The sequence below is a fragment of the Medicago truncatula genome, chromosome 1 (genome assembly GCF_003473485.1).
Source record: "Medicago truncatula cultivar Jemalong A17 chromosome 1, MtrunA17r5.0-ANR, whole genome shotgun sequence".
In the NCBI taxonomy this organism is placed as follows: Eukaryota; Viridiplantae; Streptophyta; class Magnoliopsida; order Fabales; family Fabaceae; genus Medicago; species Medicago truncatula.
Genome location: NC_053042.1, coordinates 13088318 through 13106008, shown reverse-complemented (window position 1 = coordinate 13106008; position 17691 = coordinate 13088318). Strand labels below are relative to the sequence as shown.

The following is a 17691-nucleotide window of genomic DNA, read 5'->3' as shown; positions in this document are numbered from 1 at the left end:
CGCAACTTAAGCAAGAATGAGCGTCTCGATGAACCGAAAACCCGGAAGGGCGGTTCATGCAAAAATGAGATTGAAACAAAAGGCAAGTAACTATATCTGGCCAACCACCGTCTCCCTTGGGGCATCTGCAGCTGTTAATGACTATCTTCATCAAAAGCTCCTACGCTTGCAAATTCAAAGTTTCTAGGAAATGTAATGATTACTGTGTTCAATGTACCACCAACCAATAAAAATTACCATTTTCCAAGCTTTGTAAATCCGTGGAGTCACGCCTTCGGCTGACCACCACTCTTATACATCAATTTGAGCCTGTGCTTTTGTTTGAAACTCTGTTTTCTTCTACTTTCAAAGTTATGTACAAAAACATTTTCCTTCTATTTTTAAAAATGACAAATGCTCGAAACAAGCATCTTGAAAATTGAAAAAGTTTTTTGAAAAGCAAACCTGTGCAACAGGGTACATTCAAACGAACATGCATGAGCGAGTGTGTGTTGGTGTCTATTTCAATATATGTTACAAGCAGGTTCTCCTCCAGGATAGTCTGTGGTCAATGGCAAGAATGAAAAAACAGAATGAAAATGCATGAAAATGAATAGGCTCGCTAAGTTGAAAACCCGGAAGGGCGGCTTAGGCAAAAATGAGCACCCCGCTGGATTGACAACCCGAAAGGGCAGTTCAGGCAAAAATGGGGCATTGAAAAGAATTTATTTCCCCGGTGGATCGAAAACCCGAAAGGGAGATCCAGGCAAAAATGGGATGCAAAAAATGAATGAATGAAAATTGAAAAAATAACATGCAAAAAGCATTGACCACAGATGCGACGTCCACGATACATCCGGCATTATTCCCAGTAGAGTCTTCCGAGATTCTATCCCCAGCAAGTTGTATAGCTACCTGCCCTCAGCCATGGTTCCGATACGTCTCCCAACGACGTCATCTCCAAAGAGGATTTCCAGGAATGTGTAATATAGCACGAGCCATTACGTGCCCAATACTCCAGTGTCTTGTCTGTCTCTGTGGAACTGTGTCTACAAACTGCCAACAGTCATGCATTACAAGCATTCATACATGCATAATCATGCATATTACGTGCCCATGCATTTAATGAAACTGTTATATCATCCATGCATATTGCATTTCCAATGTCAACATCAGTCTCAATTCAATACTCATGTCAATTTCTACCTTTCAAATCAAATCGACGTCAAGTCAATCTCAATCTATATTTTGTCAAAAAACTAATCCCCAGTGAATCTGTTTCTGTTTGGTCAAGTGGCTAGCTCAATCCAAGAGCAGCTTGAGCCTACCTATTTGCTTATGTTATCGGTCGAGTGCCCAGCTCAATCCAAGAGCAGCTTGTACCTGTCAATATGTTTCTGTTTGGTCAAGTTACCAGTTCGCATCCAAGAACGACTTGTACCCGTTTACTTTTCAATGTTATCGGTCGAGTTACCAGTTCGAATCCAAGAACAGCTCGTACCTGTCTATGTGTCTATGATTTTGGTCAAGTGGCTAGTTCAAGTCCAAGAACAGCTTGTACCCGTCTATCTGTTTCTGTTCGCTCAAGTGGCTAGCTCAATCCAAGAGCAGCTTGCGCCTGTCTATTTGTCTTTGTCTCCGGTGGAGTAACCAGTTCGCATCCAAGAACAAGCTCGCACCTGTCTATTTCCCTTGCTTTCAGTCGAGTGACTAGTTCAAATCAAGAACAGCTCGTACCTATCTACCTTTTCTATGTCTCCGGTCGAGTGACCAGTTCGAATCCAAGAACAACTCGCACCTGTTTGTCTGCTTTTATTTCCGGTCAAGTGCCCAGCTCAATCCAAGAGCAGCTTGTACCCGTCAATTTGTTCCTAGTCTCCTATCTACCCTGTTATCTGTTATCTTGTCAATATCTACCAATCCCGCAATGGATACGACATCTTTTGTTAATTCCAGCTTTCGTTTGTCTCGCACTCATAATCCAAATGTTGCATGGCATTCATGATATTTGAAAATGTACGAGCGTATTTTTACGTCCAAACACAGTGCAAATGCTAATATTTAAGTATCTTCGTCCCGTCAAGCCAAAGACTCCGTCTCTTGACCCTCCAGACAAAGAAACTTAAATAGGGGCAGCTGTTATACCCTGATTTTGGACCTAAAAATACTCGTTCAAATTTCTTTTTTAACAACTGATATTTGTCAATTCGCTGTTGTTTTTTTCTCTGAAACTTTACTCTCTTTTTAAACGAATTTTACTGCCTCTGTCTTTTCTGACATTTCAAGTCATTTAAGAACTCTCTGAAACGTCGCGTTACTTTTTCTTGCATTTCATTTCAAAAAAATCATGCAAAAGGGTATTTTGGTCATTTCCTGCAGTGGAACCCATTTTTGTCCCTGTATTTGTCTCTAAGTCTCTTCAACTTGTCTGTACAAATCATCGTTAATTCTTTGTTAAAAATCATTTCAAAATCGCATCTGAGTCAATTTGGGTCAGTTTAGTCCCTAGGGGCATTTTGGTCTTTTCCCGTCAAAATTTCGGCAGGGAGGTATTTTAAAATACCTCATGTCGGTAATTTGTTCGTTTTAGTCCGTTTGTTGATTTTATTTTTCGTTTCACTTTACCTTTTTACCAATTACCAATTTTAATTCATTTTATTTTTTATTTACATTTCGGTCCCCCAAAAGAGTCCCAAAATTGCATTTTTGTCCAATACTTTTTTTAATTGCATTTTTTTAGTCTTTTTTTTTATTGCAGATTAGTCCTCATATTAACTTTTTTGCAGATTAGTCCTTAAGTCCAAAACAGTCCAGATGTCATTTTTTCATTGGTTCTCAGATACACATGGCAGACTATAAATAGTAAATCAGTCAAATCAGTCAAAAAAATCAGAATCAGTCACATCACAAAAACAGAAATTTCTTTCTCTCTCCAAAATCAGTTAGATCCAAAACAGAAAATCACCAAAAAATTCTCCAAGAACACCAAGAACAAATCTTCACAAAATCAACAAATCCGAACCGGATTCACTCAAAACCAACTCAAATCATCACAAAATCAACAAATCCGAACCGGAATCATTCAAAACCACCGCGAATCACCACACCAACACCAAATCCGTACCGGATTTTCGAGCAAAAGCGGCACCACCGGAGCAAATCCGCGCGCGCGCGGCGGAGAGAAGAGGAGGCTCGGATTTTTTTTCTCCGTTTCACGACTACGGTAACACTTTTTTCCCTCGTTTTCGCGCATATACACATGTGAAAAGTTTGTTACGGATATGTATTTGTAGATCTAGGCTTGTACGTTCGGATTTTGAAAATTTTGAGGCCGGATTCGGACACTAGAGCGAAAAGGATATCTAGATCCGTGGTTTTTTTTTCAAAAAAAGTGTGAAGAAATTTACAAAGAAAAATGTAGATCTAGTCCGAACCGAACCGTTCTCGCTAAAACTAGTGCCGGATTTGTGTAGAGGAGGAGGAGACGAAGCTTTTGGTATAAAAATTTAAAAAAAAAAAAAAAAAAAAAAAGCTCCGACGCGGTGGCGCCGCCGCCGGAAACCGGCCGGCCACCGCGCCGGAGCAGCTCCGGCCACCACCACCTCATGCTCGCCGGCGAGCTTGTTTTAGAGAGAAGGGAGAGCTTCTCTCTCTAAGTTTAACTTAGAGAGAGAAGAGGAAAAGGTTTTGTGAGTTTTTTGTGTGAAAAATCCTTTTTATACTCCCTCCGTTCCCACGCACGCGCGTGCGTGCTCTTGTTGTGTTCCCTCGCTCTGTGAACCATCAGATCTGGATTGTTCCAAGATCTGATGGCTGCTGTGTGTTTGATTTTGAATCCTGTGTGTGACTTTTTGTGTGGAATATGGTATATCTTCTGTTTGAACCGTTAGATCTTTGATCTAACGGTCACTGTGCTTCCTGCATTTTTACACTATCTTTTGTGCTTTTTTTTTGGACCCTTGGATCTTTGATCCAGTGGCTGTGATGTGATCTTGGGAGTTAGATCTGGACCTCTGGATTCATCCAGCGGACCAGATTAAATCCTGCTGAGCCTCTTTTTAATTGCTTTTTAATTGTGTTTTAAATACCTTTTTTACACTTTCTTGGTGTTTTATGCTTCTAAAAAAAATTTCTAAAAATATTTCCCTATCATTTTGATTTTTCCTCTAAGTTTTAGAATTTATTTGCTTATTTTTACATTTATTTTCTTTACTTTGTTCTTTTAATTCTTGCTCATTAAATTCTATATATGTTTTTGATGCATTTTTTCATATTGTGATATTTTGGCATGTGAAATAATGTGTGAAAATATCTCTAGGAATATGATATAATGCTTTGCTTGTGTGTGCTCTTATGATCCTCACATTGTAGCTTAAATTCAAACCTTTCAAAAATGGCTATAATGAGGGAATTATAGGTCATATGCATGTATGAGTGTTATACCTAAATTCTAGGTGTATTTTTACCACTTTATTTCATTTCATTACTTTTTTTTCTCTCTTGCTATTCTATTCAATTTTGTTTACCTTTCTACTTTTTTATGCTTTATGATACTAACCATCTCATCTCACATTTCATTCATCCTATAGTTTTGGCATCATTTTTTCTATTCATTTCTATATCAATTGGGTTTGTAATAATCTTAGATAGATTAGTTCCTTTTAAAATTCTTCACAAAGACCATAGCATGTATCTAGGACAATGTAAAGGACTATGGACTATCTCTAATAATGTACACCGACACAAGCACCGACACTCGCACACATGTTGCATGATTATCGATTTAGGTGTATGTTTAGGAATTCGACGCCTAGTGAAATTGCTTCTTCGAAATAGGCTAAATTTTTCAAACAAACTTTGGAGTCAAAACTCCAATGCCTTTTTTGTGAAATAAAAGTAAAGATCAAATTCGACATTTTTCTTCTATGCCTTACGGCTTCTCTCCTCCTTTTCAAAAATCATTTTCCAAGTAAAATAAAAACCTCAATCATCTTCTCCCCCCATTCTTCACTCAAATAAAATTTCTCTCTTAAATAAGTAGGCAATAAAAATAAAGCGTAGAAATAAACTTAGGAGAACGGTTCTTATGGAGTACCATAATCGCTCCGGGTGCCTAACACCTTCCCGTAGCGAAAACGACCCCCGAACTTGGAATCTAAGGGTTTTTTCTCAATTTTGCCCTTCCCAAGAAAAAATAGAGAATATCAAAGATTGAAAGGTTCAAGCCAAATTAATGACTTGACACCCGAAAATTGCGATAACAAAACTCATGATTTAAGACCCAAATAATAGGTTTATTCTATGCCACCAAATTCTTAGAAACGGCCCTGACAGGAACAATGGAAGAGTTGATGGAGGTGCTGGCTACAAGGAGTGGAAATTCTGAACAATTGGAAATTAAAGGGTGATTATCAATGCTAACTCACTAATAGATGATGATCTAGATCAAGAAACAAAGAAGAGTTAGTACCATCACCACCGGAATTAGATGAGCTCAAAGAGAATTTCGAAGATGGAAGAAAGAAGAACACGCTTGAGCCCGAGCTGGAAGAACTCTCCAGCATTTGAATATGTGTTCTTATATAACATTTCAATAAAAAAAAATATAATATTTTTTGCCTCAAAAAAGTTATTCTTACTATAACAAAATAAGACTAACTATTGGTGTTTGCTGCGAAAGATACTCATCATTAATTAATCACCATCTCTTTTCTATATAGTATGACTGGTGAGAATTTGAAATGTGTGTTCTTAGTGAAAAAGCTTTACAACTGATTACACAATTGTTCTTGTGATCTTAATTTTTACTAACAATTAGATATCATAATGACTTTTATCTCTCTTTCTCTCTTTAAGTTCAAACCGGTTACACTAGGTGAATCCGAACTTTTGTTTCTCCAAGTTCAATCTGATCACATATATGTTAATATGAAATTTTCAATGGACTATAAAGGATATTCCAAAGAAATAGTGGAAGCTTAAGTGTACTTCTTATTGTTATATAATGTTGAAGAATGAATCTAAAGTTCAGAAGATGAATGTGATCTTTTTCAAACAATCTTGATTTTCTGCTTTTAATCTTTTTGGGATTTGATCCTCATGTAGAAATATGAGAGATTTTGTGGAGAGATTCATGTTTCTCTTGAATGATGGTGTGCTTTATAAAGCTTTTTATTAGTGAGAAAACAAGAAAACAAGTTGTTTGGACCTAGCCATTTTTTTTGTCCTTTAGCTGAAGCTTGCACTGCTTTAAGTTTATGTTTTGTTGATGTTGGTTAATAGTTTTTAGATGATTTTTAGTACTAATTTTATTTTGTGGTTGTTTTGTTCTTGGTAGTATAGCATAGAATCACGTTAAAGCACCCATAAATCCATGGCCATTGTGTCATATGTTTTCTTAGTTTTTTGCATACCATTTTTGCATATAGAACCTTCATTCCAGGCTTCATATCGATTTTGACCTGTTTCTTCCCATTGAATTAGTGCAATCGTGTTAATGCAACCGTGTTACAAAGGTTGAACCACGCTAAATTCATCACTAGAAACTGTCACCATTGTAACAGCCCGATTTTTAGCTAGATTTATTTTAATTACTTTTATTATGTGTTTTATGTGTTGTGTGTGATTATTCTTCATTGGGTGCATTTTCATGGGTTTCCGTGTTAGAATGGTATTTTAGTCATTTTAGACTTAGGGGTATTTTGGTCATTTTATGAGAACGGGTAAAATTATAATTTTAGTGGGAATTACTTTTAGTGATTAGTGAGAATAGTTATTTTACTAAGTTACTAGAGTAAAATTGAGATTTACCGTTTAGTGACCGTTAGTGACATTTTACCGTTATTAGTTAATTATCGGTTAGAGTGTAGAAATTTTGAGATGTGAATAGAAATGGGTTAAGCCCACTAGAAACTAGGTTAAGCCCATTAAGGGGTATGCCAAATGAGTTGTCTTAGGAAAATATCACTTCATTCATTTCATAAGATAGGCCAGGCCTAGTTTAAAAAATTAAAGCTTAAGTCTGGCCTATTAGCCTATCAAATACTTTAGTTTAAGCTTGACTTGACCTTTTTAAAAGCCCAGCCTGTTAAAAGCCTAATTTATTCTAACAATTTTAAATATAACATTTGACCTATTTATAAAAAGGTTAATAAACATATATTGTTTTAAAAGGTTAATAGGTCAATAAAATTTTGTAAGGCATGTACATCAATTTTTCCCCCACTTTATATATATATATATAATAAAATTTGGTAGAGCTAGCACATCCAATTTTGTAGCTCATCAATTTTTCCATTGTTACGTAGAGTTTAGCTCATCATAAACTTTTAATGTTTAGCTCACCAATAAAAGTTTAGCTCATCAATTTTTCCATTGTTACCATTCCATATAATGACTAGATGTTGTCACGTGCGTATTTTAGATAATCTACTTCAATTCAGATGCTTAGGATAATTCGAAAAAAAGTTTAGCTCATCTCTACGGTTAATTTGGCTCTCAACCGTTATGGTTATATCGAAAGAAAGAAATTCAAGAATTTTCAAACATAAGTAGAAAACATTGCAATATTTACTTGACGAAATTAAGTTACAATCTTTTTGATGGTTAAAAACGAAATATACTACCTTTACTTTTGACTATCGTTTTTGGTGGTTTGACCCACCAATGTGCTTGGCTTTTAATTTGTTTAGTGCCCAGCTTGTAATTTCATGTTTTTCTTTTTGGTTGGTGTTTTCTTTTTGTTCAGGATATATGTAATTATTATTAGTGTTCTATAGTATTTATTCAACTAACCACTTATCTTCACTACTGTTCCATATTCTCTAATTTTCAAACCATAAAATTCCGAGTCATTAACAGGAGGCATGGCACATATTATTTTCACAACTGTTCAATGGTCTCTAATATGTTTTCGCTTTTGCTATATATCTTATATCTTATCTTGATGTCATCTCGCATTAGATTTTTCAACCAACCACTTATATTAATGCCATGCATCTAACAATGTCAAGTGGTTACGTTTCTTCACGCAGTAAAGGCTATATAAGTGTAAAGCATGTACACATTTTATAAGCATGCATGAAAGACACATGCAATTTATAAACATACCCTTTAGTAAATCTTCAATGTCTATAATTCAGTGTATTGGAGGATTTCACTACTAGGAAAAGCAAAATTAAGGAGGGAAATTTGTGACGGAAAACATAAAATTCATCACAAATTCCTTGGTCGCAAAATTTAGTGACGGAATTAGAAAGAGATTTTATGTTTTCCCTCACTAAATTTCCCTCACTAATTTTTGTTTTTTTGTAGTGTTTGTAGCCATCCTAATCTTCCTATACATCTACTGTCGGAGACGTAATAGAGATGAAATTTTACCAATCAATTGGCCAATAATTGGTATGCTACCAGCGCTTTTGCGTCACCTGTCCAATTTCCATGATCATACAACCTTAGTTTTAAAACATCATGGAGGAACGTTTCGATTTGAAGGAGCCTGGTTCACAAACACTGGCTTTATCGGTACCAGTGATCCAATGAATGTTAATCACATTGCGAGCAAGAATTTTAGCAATTACGGAAGGGGGTCCAACTTCCAAGATATTTTTTATTTTTTTCAAGGTAGTATTTTAAATTCTCATCCCGACGTATGGAAACAACAGAGGGCAATGTTTAATTCATATCTCAAAAGGAAAACCTTCATGAATTTCTTCCAACAAACTATGAAGAAAAAGCTGGAGAAGTGCCTACTACCGTTTCTTAATGATGTATCTGAAATAGGTGCTCATGTGGACCTGGAGGATGTCTTTAGTAGGTTCACTTTTGACAGCATCTGCACTATTGCATTTGGATTTGATCCTAATTGCCTTCCAAACAAGTTTAATGAGCTTAGGGATATTGCTTATCAAAAATCTCTTCCTGTGATGGATGAGGTGATAATTTACCGACACTTCATACCAAGTTATCTATGGAAGCTGCAAAAATGGCTCAACGTTGGTCATGAAAGGAAGCTAAGGGAAGCCGAAGAAAATCTTGACAGGTTCTTGTATGAAAGTATTACGTTTTCCAAGCAAGAGCAATGCAAGTGCAGCAGCAGTGAAGAGATGGATGACTTCCTAAAAGCACTAACGAAGGAAGGATCTGGAAAGGGGGAAATGGATGAGAAGTATCTTAGAGACAATGTAATCACTCTCTTTTTAGCAGGAAATGGCCCAGTTAGTTCAGCTCTCAGTTGGTTTTTCTGGCTTGTTTCCACTCATCCTATTGTGGAAGCCAAAATAATTCAAGAAATCAAAGATAACTGTCCTACACAAGAGGAGAATCAGATTCCTTCGAGAGATGAGTATCTTGATAAGCTAGTGTACCTCCATGGAGCTATATGTGAAACCTTGAGGCTTTATCCTCCTGTACCTTTTGAGCATATATGTTCAATCAAATCCGATATACTTCCTAGTGGAGAGCGTATTAGTCCAAATACAAGGTTATTGTACTCTTTGTACGCTATGGGAAGGATGGAACAAATATGGGGAGAAGACTGCATGGAATTTAAGCCTGAGAGATGGGTGTCAGAGAGAGGACACATTATACATGTACCATCTTACAAGTTCATAGCTTTCAATCAGGACCTAGAAGTTGTATGGGTAAGGATATTAGCTTCATTCAAATGAAGATGGTCGCAGCTGCTTTGTTACCGAAGTTTCACATACAGGTGGTGGAAGGTCACCCTATAACCCCGAAGCTTTCTTTTGTTCTTCACATGAAACATGGCTTGAAGGTCAAAGTCACTAAAAGATGCATTTAACGGAAGTCTCTCGAACTATTGGTGCTACATGTTGTATCTTATAACCCAGTGTAATTGTTGCTCTTTGTCTTTTGTTAAACATTGTTATGTTATTCTCTATTTTGGAAATTATGTGTCTATGTAATAATCTGCTTTAAGTTGGACTGTGGTTATATTTTGAAGTTCTTATCATGGTCTGGTTATGTTATTCTCTATTTTAGAAATTATATGTCGATGTAATAAACTACTTCAAGTTGAATTAAGTTTATATTTTGAAGTTATGGGCAAGGTTGTCAAAATCGGGACTTTACTTCAAGTCGAAAGGGAATGGCAAAATCGGAACTCGTAAAATCGCAATCAAAATCAAAGGATTTTACTCAAGGACATTTGTAGAATCGATATAAGAAATCTTAAAATCGCAATCAAAATCGATGGATTTTACCCAAAAAATAAATACTAAATATATGTTACAAATGGTATATAGTCATAAATGACTTGGTTTATAAGAAATTGTAAAATCGCAATCAAAATCGATGGTTTTTGCCTATTTTAGGATTCTACTATGGATTTGAGTCGTTGAACGTGAAGAAAGTCGTAAAATCCTCGATTTTAGAATTTAAGTTGGGATTTTGACAATAATGGTTATTGGTAATGACCATTTATGATTTGCTTCAAGTGTAGATAAAGATCATTTATGACTGCTCCAGCAAATAGGCCAATAGCTTGCAATATTTGAAACATTATGGGATTGAACACAAACCGTGTTGTAATGTAATCTTATTGTAATAAAACCCATAAATTTGAACATGATTTAATAATACAGTCCACTTCCTCCAAAGTAAAATATTCAGATCATGATTTAATAATACATTCTCTTTAATTTTTCTCCCCGGCTAAAATTTTTGGGACCTCATAGATGACTAGAGTACTTCAACGTCAAAGGACATTGATCAAAAACTTCTCTATCAAAAGCCCACATACTTGTCGACCCCCAGCAGTCGAAACCAACCATCATATACCATGACCCGATCAAGCCTGCTACCTTCATCTCAGGAATTTTTTTTTTACTGATCTTCATCCCAGCAATAATGATACATTTGCATTTTTTTTTTTAAATGGACGTTACTTTCGACTTCTAATTTAAGAGTCAAGCTAATTAGTGCCTTATGAGAGCACCGGTTAACAAAACAAAAAATATATATTTTATATTAAAAAATATAGTTTTTTCTTCAAAAAAATTATTACACCTAGTTCTTGAAGGCACTCTTTAATCTAATGCATTGCCACCAGGTAGGTTACTGTGGTTTGCGAGTAGCACTTAGAGTATGTGGAAGAGAGGGAACAAGAAACTATGAAAGTGTGTCAGCAGGTTACTAAGACAAGACATGTAGTCAAATTTTAGAGAGCGCATAACATTTACAGGAAGATTGGTTGAACACAAATGTAATGAAGTGTGGTCAGCAAAAACAACGGCATCAGCATCAGCATTTTTGGACTCCTATCTTTTCAAAAGTTGCGGTTATGGTTCCCTAACTAATTTAAATACAAAACAATCTCTTATATTTTGATTCTTTGACAATTTTGGACCCCCAATCTATTATTGACTTGGTCGTTGCTGACGTGGCACCCACATCCCATTAGTGAGGTGCCACGTGTATTTATTTATTTTTTTACTTTTTTTAATTCATCATGTTATTTTTAAATTGGAAAAAATAAAAAAAAGAGGAAAATAAAAATAGAAAGCACGTGAACTAATGCTTTTCAAGCCTTCAAAGTGCACAACAAGGCAATGTTACTAGTATGTTTAAACATGATCTGTTTAATGCTTTTTTCCTTTTTTTTCTTTCTTTTGCTGCCGCTACCAACGCTAGTGCCAGGATTTTTCATCCCATTTCCAGATTTGGGGGATGGGCTTTCTGTTGCATTCTTTAACCACTCGACAAATTCTTCCTCAGTCATGGTTTCTTCAAAATTAGGTGTTGGCATATTAGGAGTTGGCACCTGCCCACCCCTTTGAGTTGAAGAGCTAGTTCCTTTGCCAGGATTTTGTTTCAACATTATACTGGTGTTCACATGAAAACTTTGTTTATGTGTATTTGCTGGGCATCTCATACCCTGCAATAAAATATACTAATGTTAATATCTATGGATCTTTTAATCTCCAGAGAAGGCTCAAAGTGCAAGCTATGAAGTGTTACGTGTGAACAAACCTATGGATCTGTTAATTTTTAAACATTTAATGTTTGTAACTGTGCTTCAATGTTGACCCATTAACCGATGAAGATAAATATTCAACCATTTTTGGTTTCCAACAAAAACTGAGCTTCTTGTGTAGTTATGTGAGTCAGGTGAACAAACAGAAGGCCAGAACGAAATCGAAATCGATTTGAGAAGAAAGAAACAAGGACAACGATTGGACAAGAAGGAGGAGGAAATCGAACTTGATTTGAGGAGGAAATCGAACAAGGACAACGATTGGAGAAGAAGGTGGATTGAGGTGGATTTGCAGATTTGGGAAATTGGGGGTTTTTAAACCCTAATTGGTTTTCCTTTTTTTTATTTTTAATTTCTTCCAATTTAAAAATGCCTGCATGAATTTAAAAAAACAAATAATAATAAAATAATACACCTCACTAATGAGATGTGGGTGCCACGTCAGCAACGACCAAGTCAACAATGGACTAGGGGTCCAAAACTGTCAAAGAATCAAAACATAGGGGGCTGTTTTGTATTTAAATTAGTTAGGGGGTCATAACCGCAACTTTTTAAAAGATAGGGATCCAAAAGTGCAATTAAGCTAAAAGCCAATATTTTTGAATTGATTAACGCAGTGTTCTTCCACTAAACTGCCACCGTCATTTATGCCATTGTTGAAATCTTTTCAGATAATTTTTTAACTAGTTAGCTTAATAAACACAATAACAGTTTAGCAACTGAACCATATATGGCAATAGCAATATGATAATTAGTTGTCAACAAACTGATTAACGTAATAATTAATAGAGTAACAGCTAACAAAATGAAAGCGAACGAACCATGATGAGTTAAATCATGGTCAAAATATTTACTAATTTATTGAAACACCGTTGCATAATCGATACTCCATTTTCCAAATAAAGAAATCTTTTAACCACTAATCACTTTCAGTGTTGATTTGAGTTTTAATACAAAGCGGCATTTCCATAGGCGTAGCGTAATTAGGAGTTAGTAGTTAACTGTCATTAACTAGTTCCTTCGTTTGCTCAAAAAAAAAAAAAACTAGTTCCTTCGTAATCATAATTACTTCATCTGTCCCCCAAGGTATAAGTGGTTTTGGCCAACTATCATTGGACAAGTATTAAGAAATCATACCTTAATTGATGTATTATGAGTTATTTTACAAGATTGTCCTTTTTTTGTCTTAGATGAAGTGGTAATCCAATAAAATTAAACTCACATACAACTGTGAGGTTCTAGGTTTGAATCCGGGTCACGACGTCCGACCTTGCAATAAGGAGCATGATGAATGGAGGGAGTGTTGGTTTTGACAACCAGAGGATCGGTTGTGGTTGTTTTTGGCTTTTTTGTTGGAGAAGAAAATCAGAAGGGAGGCCGGAGGCGGCGCGGCTAGGGTTTAGAAGAGGGAGGAAATTAGGGTTGCTAAGGGAGATAGATTCGTGATACCATAATAGAATTATGTCTCATATGTTTCATTATGTTGTAATGTATATTTATAAAATGATATTGTCTTCGACCTCAACTATCTCTAACTTGGGCATCAAGTATCTTGGACATTAAGTATCTTTAACTTGGTCCTCAATTTTCTCTAAATAATATCTAATAATTTATACAATGAATATTTTATATTCTTTTTTTTTTTTTTTGTGGTGGTCGGGGTTCGAACCCCGACCTTGTATATTTTATGCATTGTCCATACCATTTGAGCTAAGCTCACGAGGACGAATATTTTATATTCTAATATAAGTTTAAAATTTCTGGTTAATATATATCATTTTAACTTATTAAGAAAAAAGAAGAGATATTAAATGAATGTATATGAATATAAGATGGTTAAATATAATTGTTATAATTTTTTAGCGGAGGACACTATTATTCCAAAAAAAATAGGCACGTGGTGTATGCTTTATTGAAGATTGAAAAGAAGGCATAGTTGTAATAATAGGCATATATGTCCTTCCTTTCAAAACTAATTACCCTAAACCCTAAACTCTCGCAAGGCGCAAAGAGGCGGAGAGGGAAATATTACAAGGAAGCCGCATATAGGCGTAACATCCACCCGGTAAAACTAGTTTACCACGTCCAAAACGAAACGGCAAACCAGCACCAAAAAGAACAACAGCAACCCTCAAGGCTGAAATTATGGCTCTGAAATTTGACTGATCAAACCAAAGTTCAGGCCCATAGCTATGCCTCTAACCAACCCAAGCCAGCACCTGTGAAGCTCCCATCCAAACAGCACCTGTCACAGCCATAACAACAACAAACAGCTGCGCATTATGCAGAAAAAACAGCACCCCCCGCATCTGTTCTGTCATGACAGCAGCTCCAAACATAGAAACAGACCAGCCCACAGCCGAGGCACACAGGAACGCCGCATGAGATTGAGAGTGGATAGTTCATGTGGATAGAATTTGGGATCACGGAGTGTGGTCCATTGCAAATGTCTGTACAGAGTTATCGTGCTGTTTAATTTTTTTTTGAGTGTTTAATGTTATGCACGGATTTAATTAAAATGTTTTAGATAATTTTATAAAATGACAATTTTGGTTACCGTGTTGAATTATTCTCTGATTTAAAAAATGACTGTAAAATTAACACGCAGTTTTCAATCTCAACTGTTCATCTCAGAACAAATGGTTGAGATTGAAAATTGTGTTTTTAGTTAAAACAATCCTAACCTTTCAATTGTGATTAGACCGCTATAATTAGGGAATCCTGTTCCTGTTAGATAAAAAATTGTTCTAAGTACAATCGGAAGTGGTTAGTTTTGTTAATGCACCAAAGGCTATATAAGGGTAATGCTTGTACACATTTTATAAGCATGCATGAAAGACACATGCAATTTGCAAACATACACTGTAATAAAACTACAATGTCAATAATTCAGTGTATTGGAGGGTTTCTAACCATCCTAATCTTCCTATACATCTACTATTGGAGACGCAATAGAGATGAATTTGTACCAATTAATTGGCCAATAATTGGTATGCTACCGGCATTTTTGCATCATCTCTCCGATTTCCATGATTATGCAACCATTGTTTTGAAGCGCCATGGAGGAACTTTTCTAATTAAAGGGCCCTGGTTCACTGACATAAGCTTTATCGGTCTAGCTGATCCAATGAACGTGGACTACATCACAAAGAAGAATGTTGGCAACTACGCGAAAGGGTCAAAATTCCATGATATTTTTGAAGTTCTTGGAGGTAGTATTTTCAATTCTGATTCCGACGATGTATGGAAACAGGAGAAGACAATGTTTCATTTAATTCTTGGAAGGAAAAGCTTCAAGAACATGGTCGAACAATCCATTCAGAAGAAGGTGGAGAACTACCTGATACCATTTCTTAATGATGTATCTGAAGCAGGAGCTCAGGTGGATTTGCAAGATGCCTTTAATAGGTTCACCTTTGATAGCAGCTGCATGATTTTATTCGGATTTGATCCAAATTGCCTTCCAAACAAGTTTAATCACCTTATAGAAATTCCTTATAAAAACTCTCTTCCTGTGATGGAGGAAGTGATGTTCTACAGGCACATCATTCCAAGTAGTTTATGGAAGTTGCAAAAATGGCTCAATGTTGGTCAAGAGAAGAAGTTCAAGGTTGCCCAAGAATATCTTGACCGATTCTTGTATGAAAGTATAACATTTTCCCATGGTGAAGAGCAAAGGAAGTGCAGCAATGAAGAAACGCACCAATGTTTTTTAGGCATGGTAAAAGCCCTAAAGAACGAAGGACATGGAAAGGGAGAAATCAGTGAGAAGTATCTTAGAGACACTGCACTTACTATGATATTTGCCGGAAATGGTACAATTAGTTCAGCTCTCAGTTGGTTTTTCTGGCTTCTTTCAACTTATCCTATTGTGGAAGAAAAAATCATTCAAGAGATCAGAGATAATTGGTTAACACGAGAGGATTATCGGATTACTTTGAGGGATGTGGATCTTGATAAGCTAGTATACCTCCATGGAGCTATATGTGAAACCTTAAGGCTTTATCCTCCTGTACCTTTTGAGCATATCTGTGCAATCAAATCTGATATACTACCTAGTGGATACCATGTTACTCCAAATACAACTTTAATTTACTCTTTGTATTCTATGGGAAGGATGGAACAAATATGGGGAGAAGACTGCATGGAATTTAAGCCTGAGAGATGGATATCTGAGAGGGGAGATATTATACATGTACCATCTTACAAGTTCATAGCTTTCAACACAGGACCCAGAATTTGTATAGGTAAAGATATTAGTTTCATTCAAATGAAGATGGTCGCAGCTGCTTTGTTACGGAAGTTTCACATACAGGTGGTGGAAGGTCACCCTGTAACCCCAAGGCTTTCTGTGTTTCTTCGCATGAAACATGGCTTGAAGGTTGAAGTCTCTAAAAGAAGCATTTGACTGAAGTCTCTCCGAATGAACCACGATTTATGTTGTCTGCTATAACCTATTTATAATTGTATCTCTTTGTGTCTTGCCTATACATTGTATGGTCTTTTTATTTTTTCGTGGTGGCCGGGGTTTGAATCTCGAACCTTGCATATATTATTATGCATTGTCAATACCAAGTGAGCTAAGCTCAGGAGGACATACATTGTATGGTCTGGTTATGTTATTATTTATTTTAGAAATTATGTTTCAATGTAATAAACTGCTATAACCTATTTTATAATTATATTTTGAAGTTATTGGAGATGACCTCTCCAAGCAACAATAATACATCTTATCTTTTAAAGACATGTTTCTGCAATTGATTAAATGTATTACAGTCAAAATCAAGTACTTCTGTTATAAAGGTGGGGTTCATTACAATGCAATTGATTAAATGTTTGGATATGAATTTTATTCTGATATCTTTAATTTAATCAGAGAACTTTAGGGTATGTTTTTAGGTTCCAAGATTCGTTCGCAGTGCGGTTCCTTTAAATTACAATTTGGAAATTTCAACATTTGTCTCATTTAAATTACATGTGAAAGTTTAGGTCCCCACTTTAATAACAATGTCAATGTGTATAGAACCTAGAGGGTTGTCGACGAACCTTTACCGTATTGCATGTACGACTTTAATTCATAATTGATAATCATAATTGCATTAATTCCAACAAAGAGAGGTAGATGGGATTCGAAGAATCCTAATCGTAAGAAATCATCTGAATCAACCGCATTATATTTCTGCAATCAAATCAAACTTGCAAACTCCCACCAATTTATTGCTTTAATTTAATAGATTTAACAAATTGCCTCGTTGAAACAAAAATCATTGTGGACAAGATTTACTTACTACTTTAGTCATCATGTTTTAAGCGATTTGTTTGTTAAAAAAAAAAAAAAAGACTTTACCAAATTGTCTTGTCGAAATCAAACTTTATTACTTGATGAACGTGCAAAATTTAGTCATCCAAATTTTGGCGCTATTACCGGAAATTGTTGATATTTTCAAATAGACAACTAGCTTTACTTATTTCGAATGTTATTTTATAAGTCTTTAATTTAGAGGTTAGTTTTTTTTTTTAGAACTTAATTTCTTTTAGGTTAGATTTGTTTTTAATTTATCGGTTAGAATTTGGTTTGTAATCGTTAGATTAGATTCTTTTATTCTATTATGAAAATTCAAAAAATTAAATAAAAATTTCTTAAATTAATACCATGTATACTACTGCTTTGGTATTTGTTTTTCTCTTAAAGGAAAATAAATAGGAATTCAAATAAT

The 17691-nt window shown here is 35.5% G+C and overlaps 2 protein-coding genes across 2 annotated transcripts; both read left to right on the top strand.

The window, feature by feature from the left end:
• Positions 1 to 2568: 2568 nt before the first annotated feature.
• LOC25482738 (alkane hydroxylase MAH1) lies at positions 2569 to 9781 on the top strand (the record flags this gene model as incomplete). Its single annotated transcript, XM_039832683.1, is given in 3 exon segments — positions 2569 to 2626; positions 8332 to 9597; positions 9600 to 9781. Coding segments are annotated over 3 exon segments (1506 nt in total), but the record flags the coding sequence as incomplete, so codon positions are not given.
• A 5071-nt stretch (positions 9782 to 14852) lies between these two features.
• Positions 14853 to 16394, top strand: LOC25482735 (alkane hydroxylase MAH1). The gene has a single exon (XM_013611328.2). It carries the CDS (start codon positions 14853 to 14855, stop codon positions 16380 to 16382), a length of 1530 nt encoding a protein of 509 aa, XP_013466782.2. The 3' UTR covers positions 16383 to 16394.
• Positions 16395 to 17691: the final 1297 nt, after the last annotated feature.

Coding starts and splice junctions, on each gene's coding strand:
- LOC25482735 (XM_013611328.2), top strand. CDS start 14,853: ATGTCAATAATTCAGTGTATTGGAGGGTTTCTAACCATCCTAATCTTC.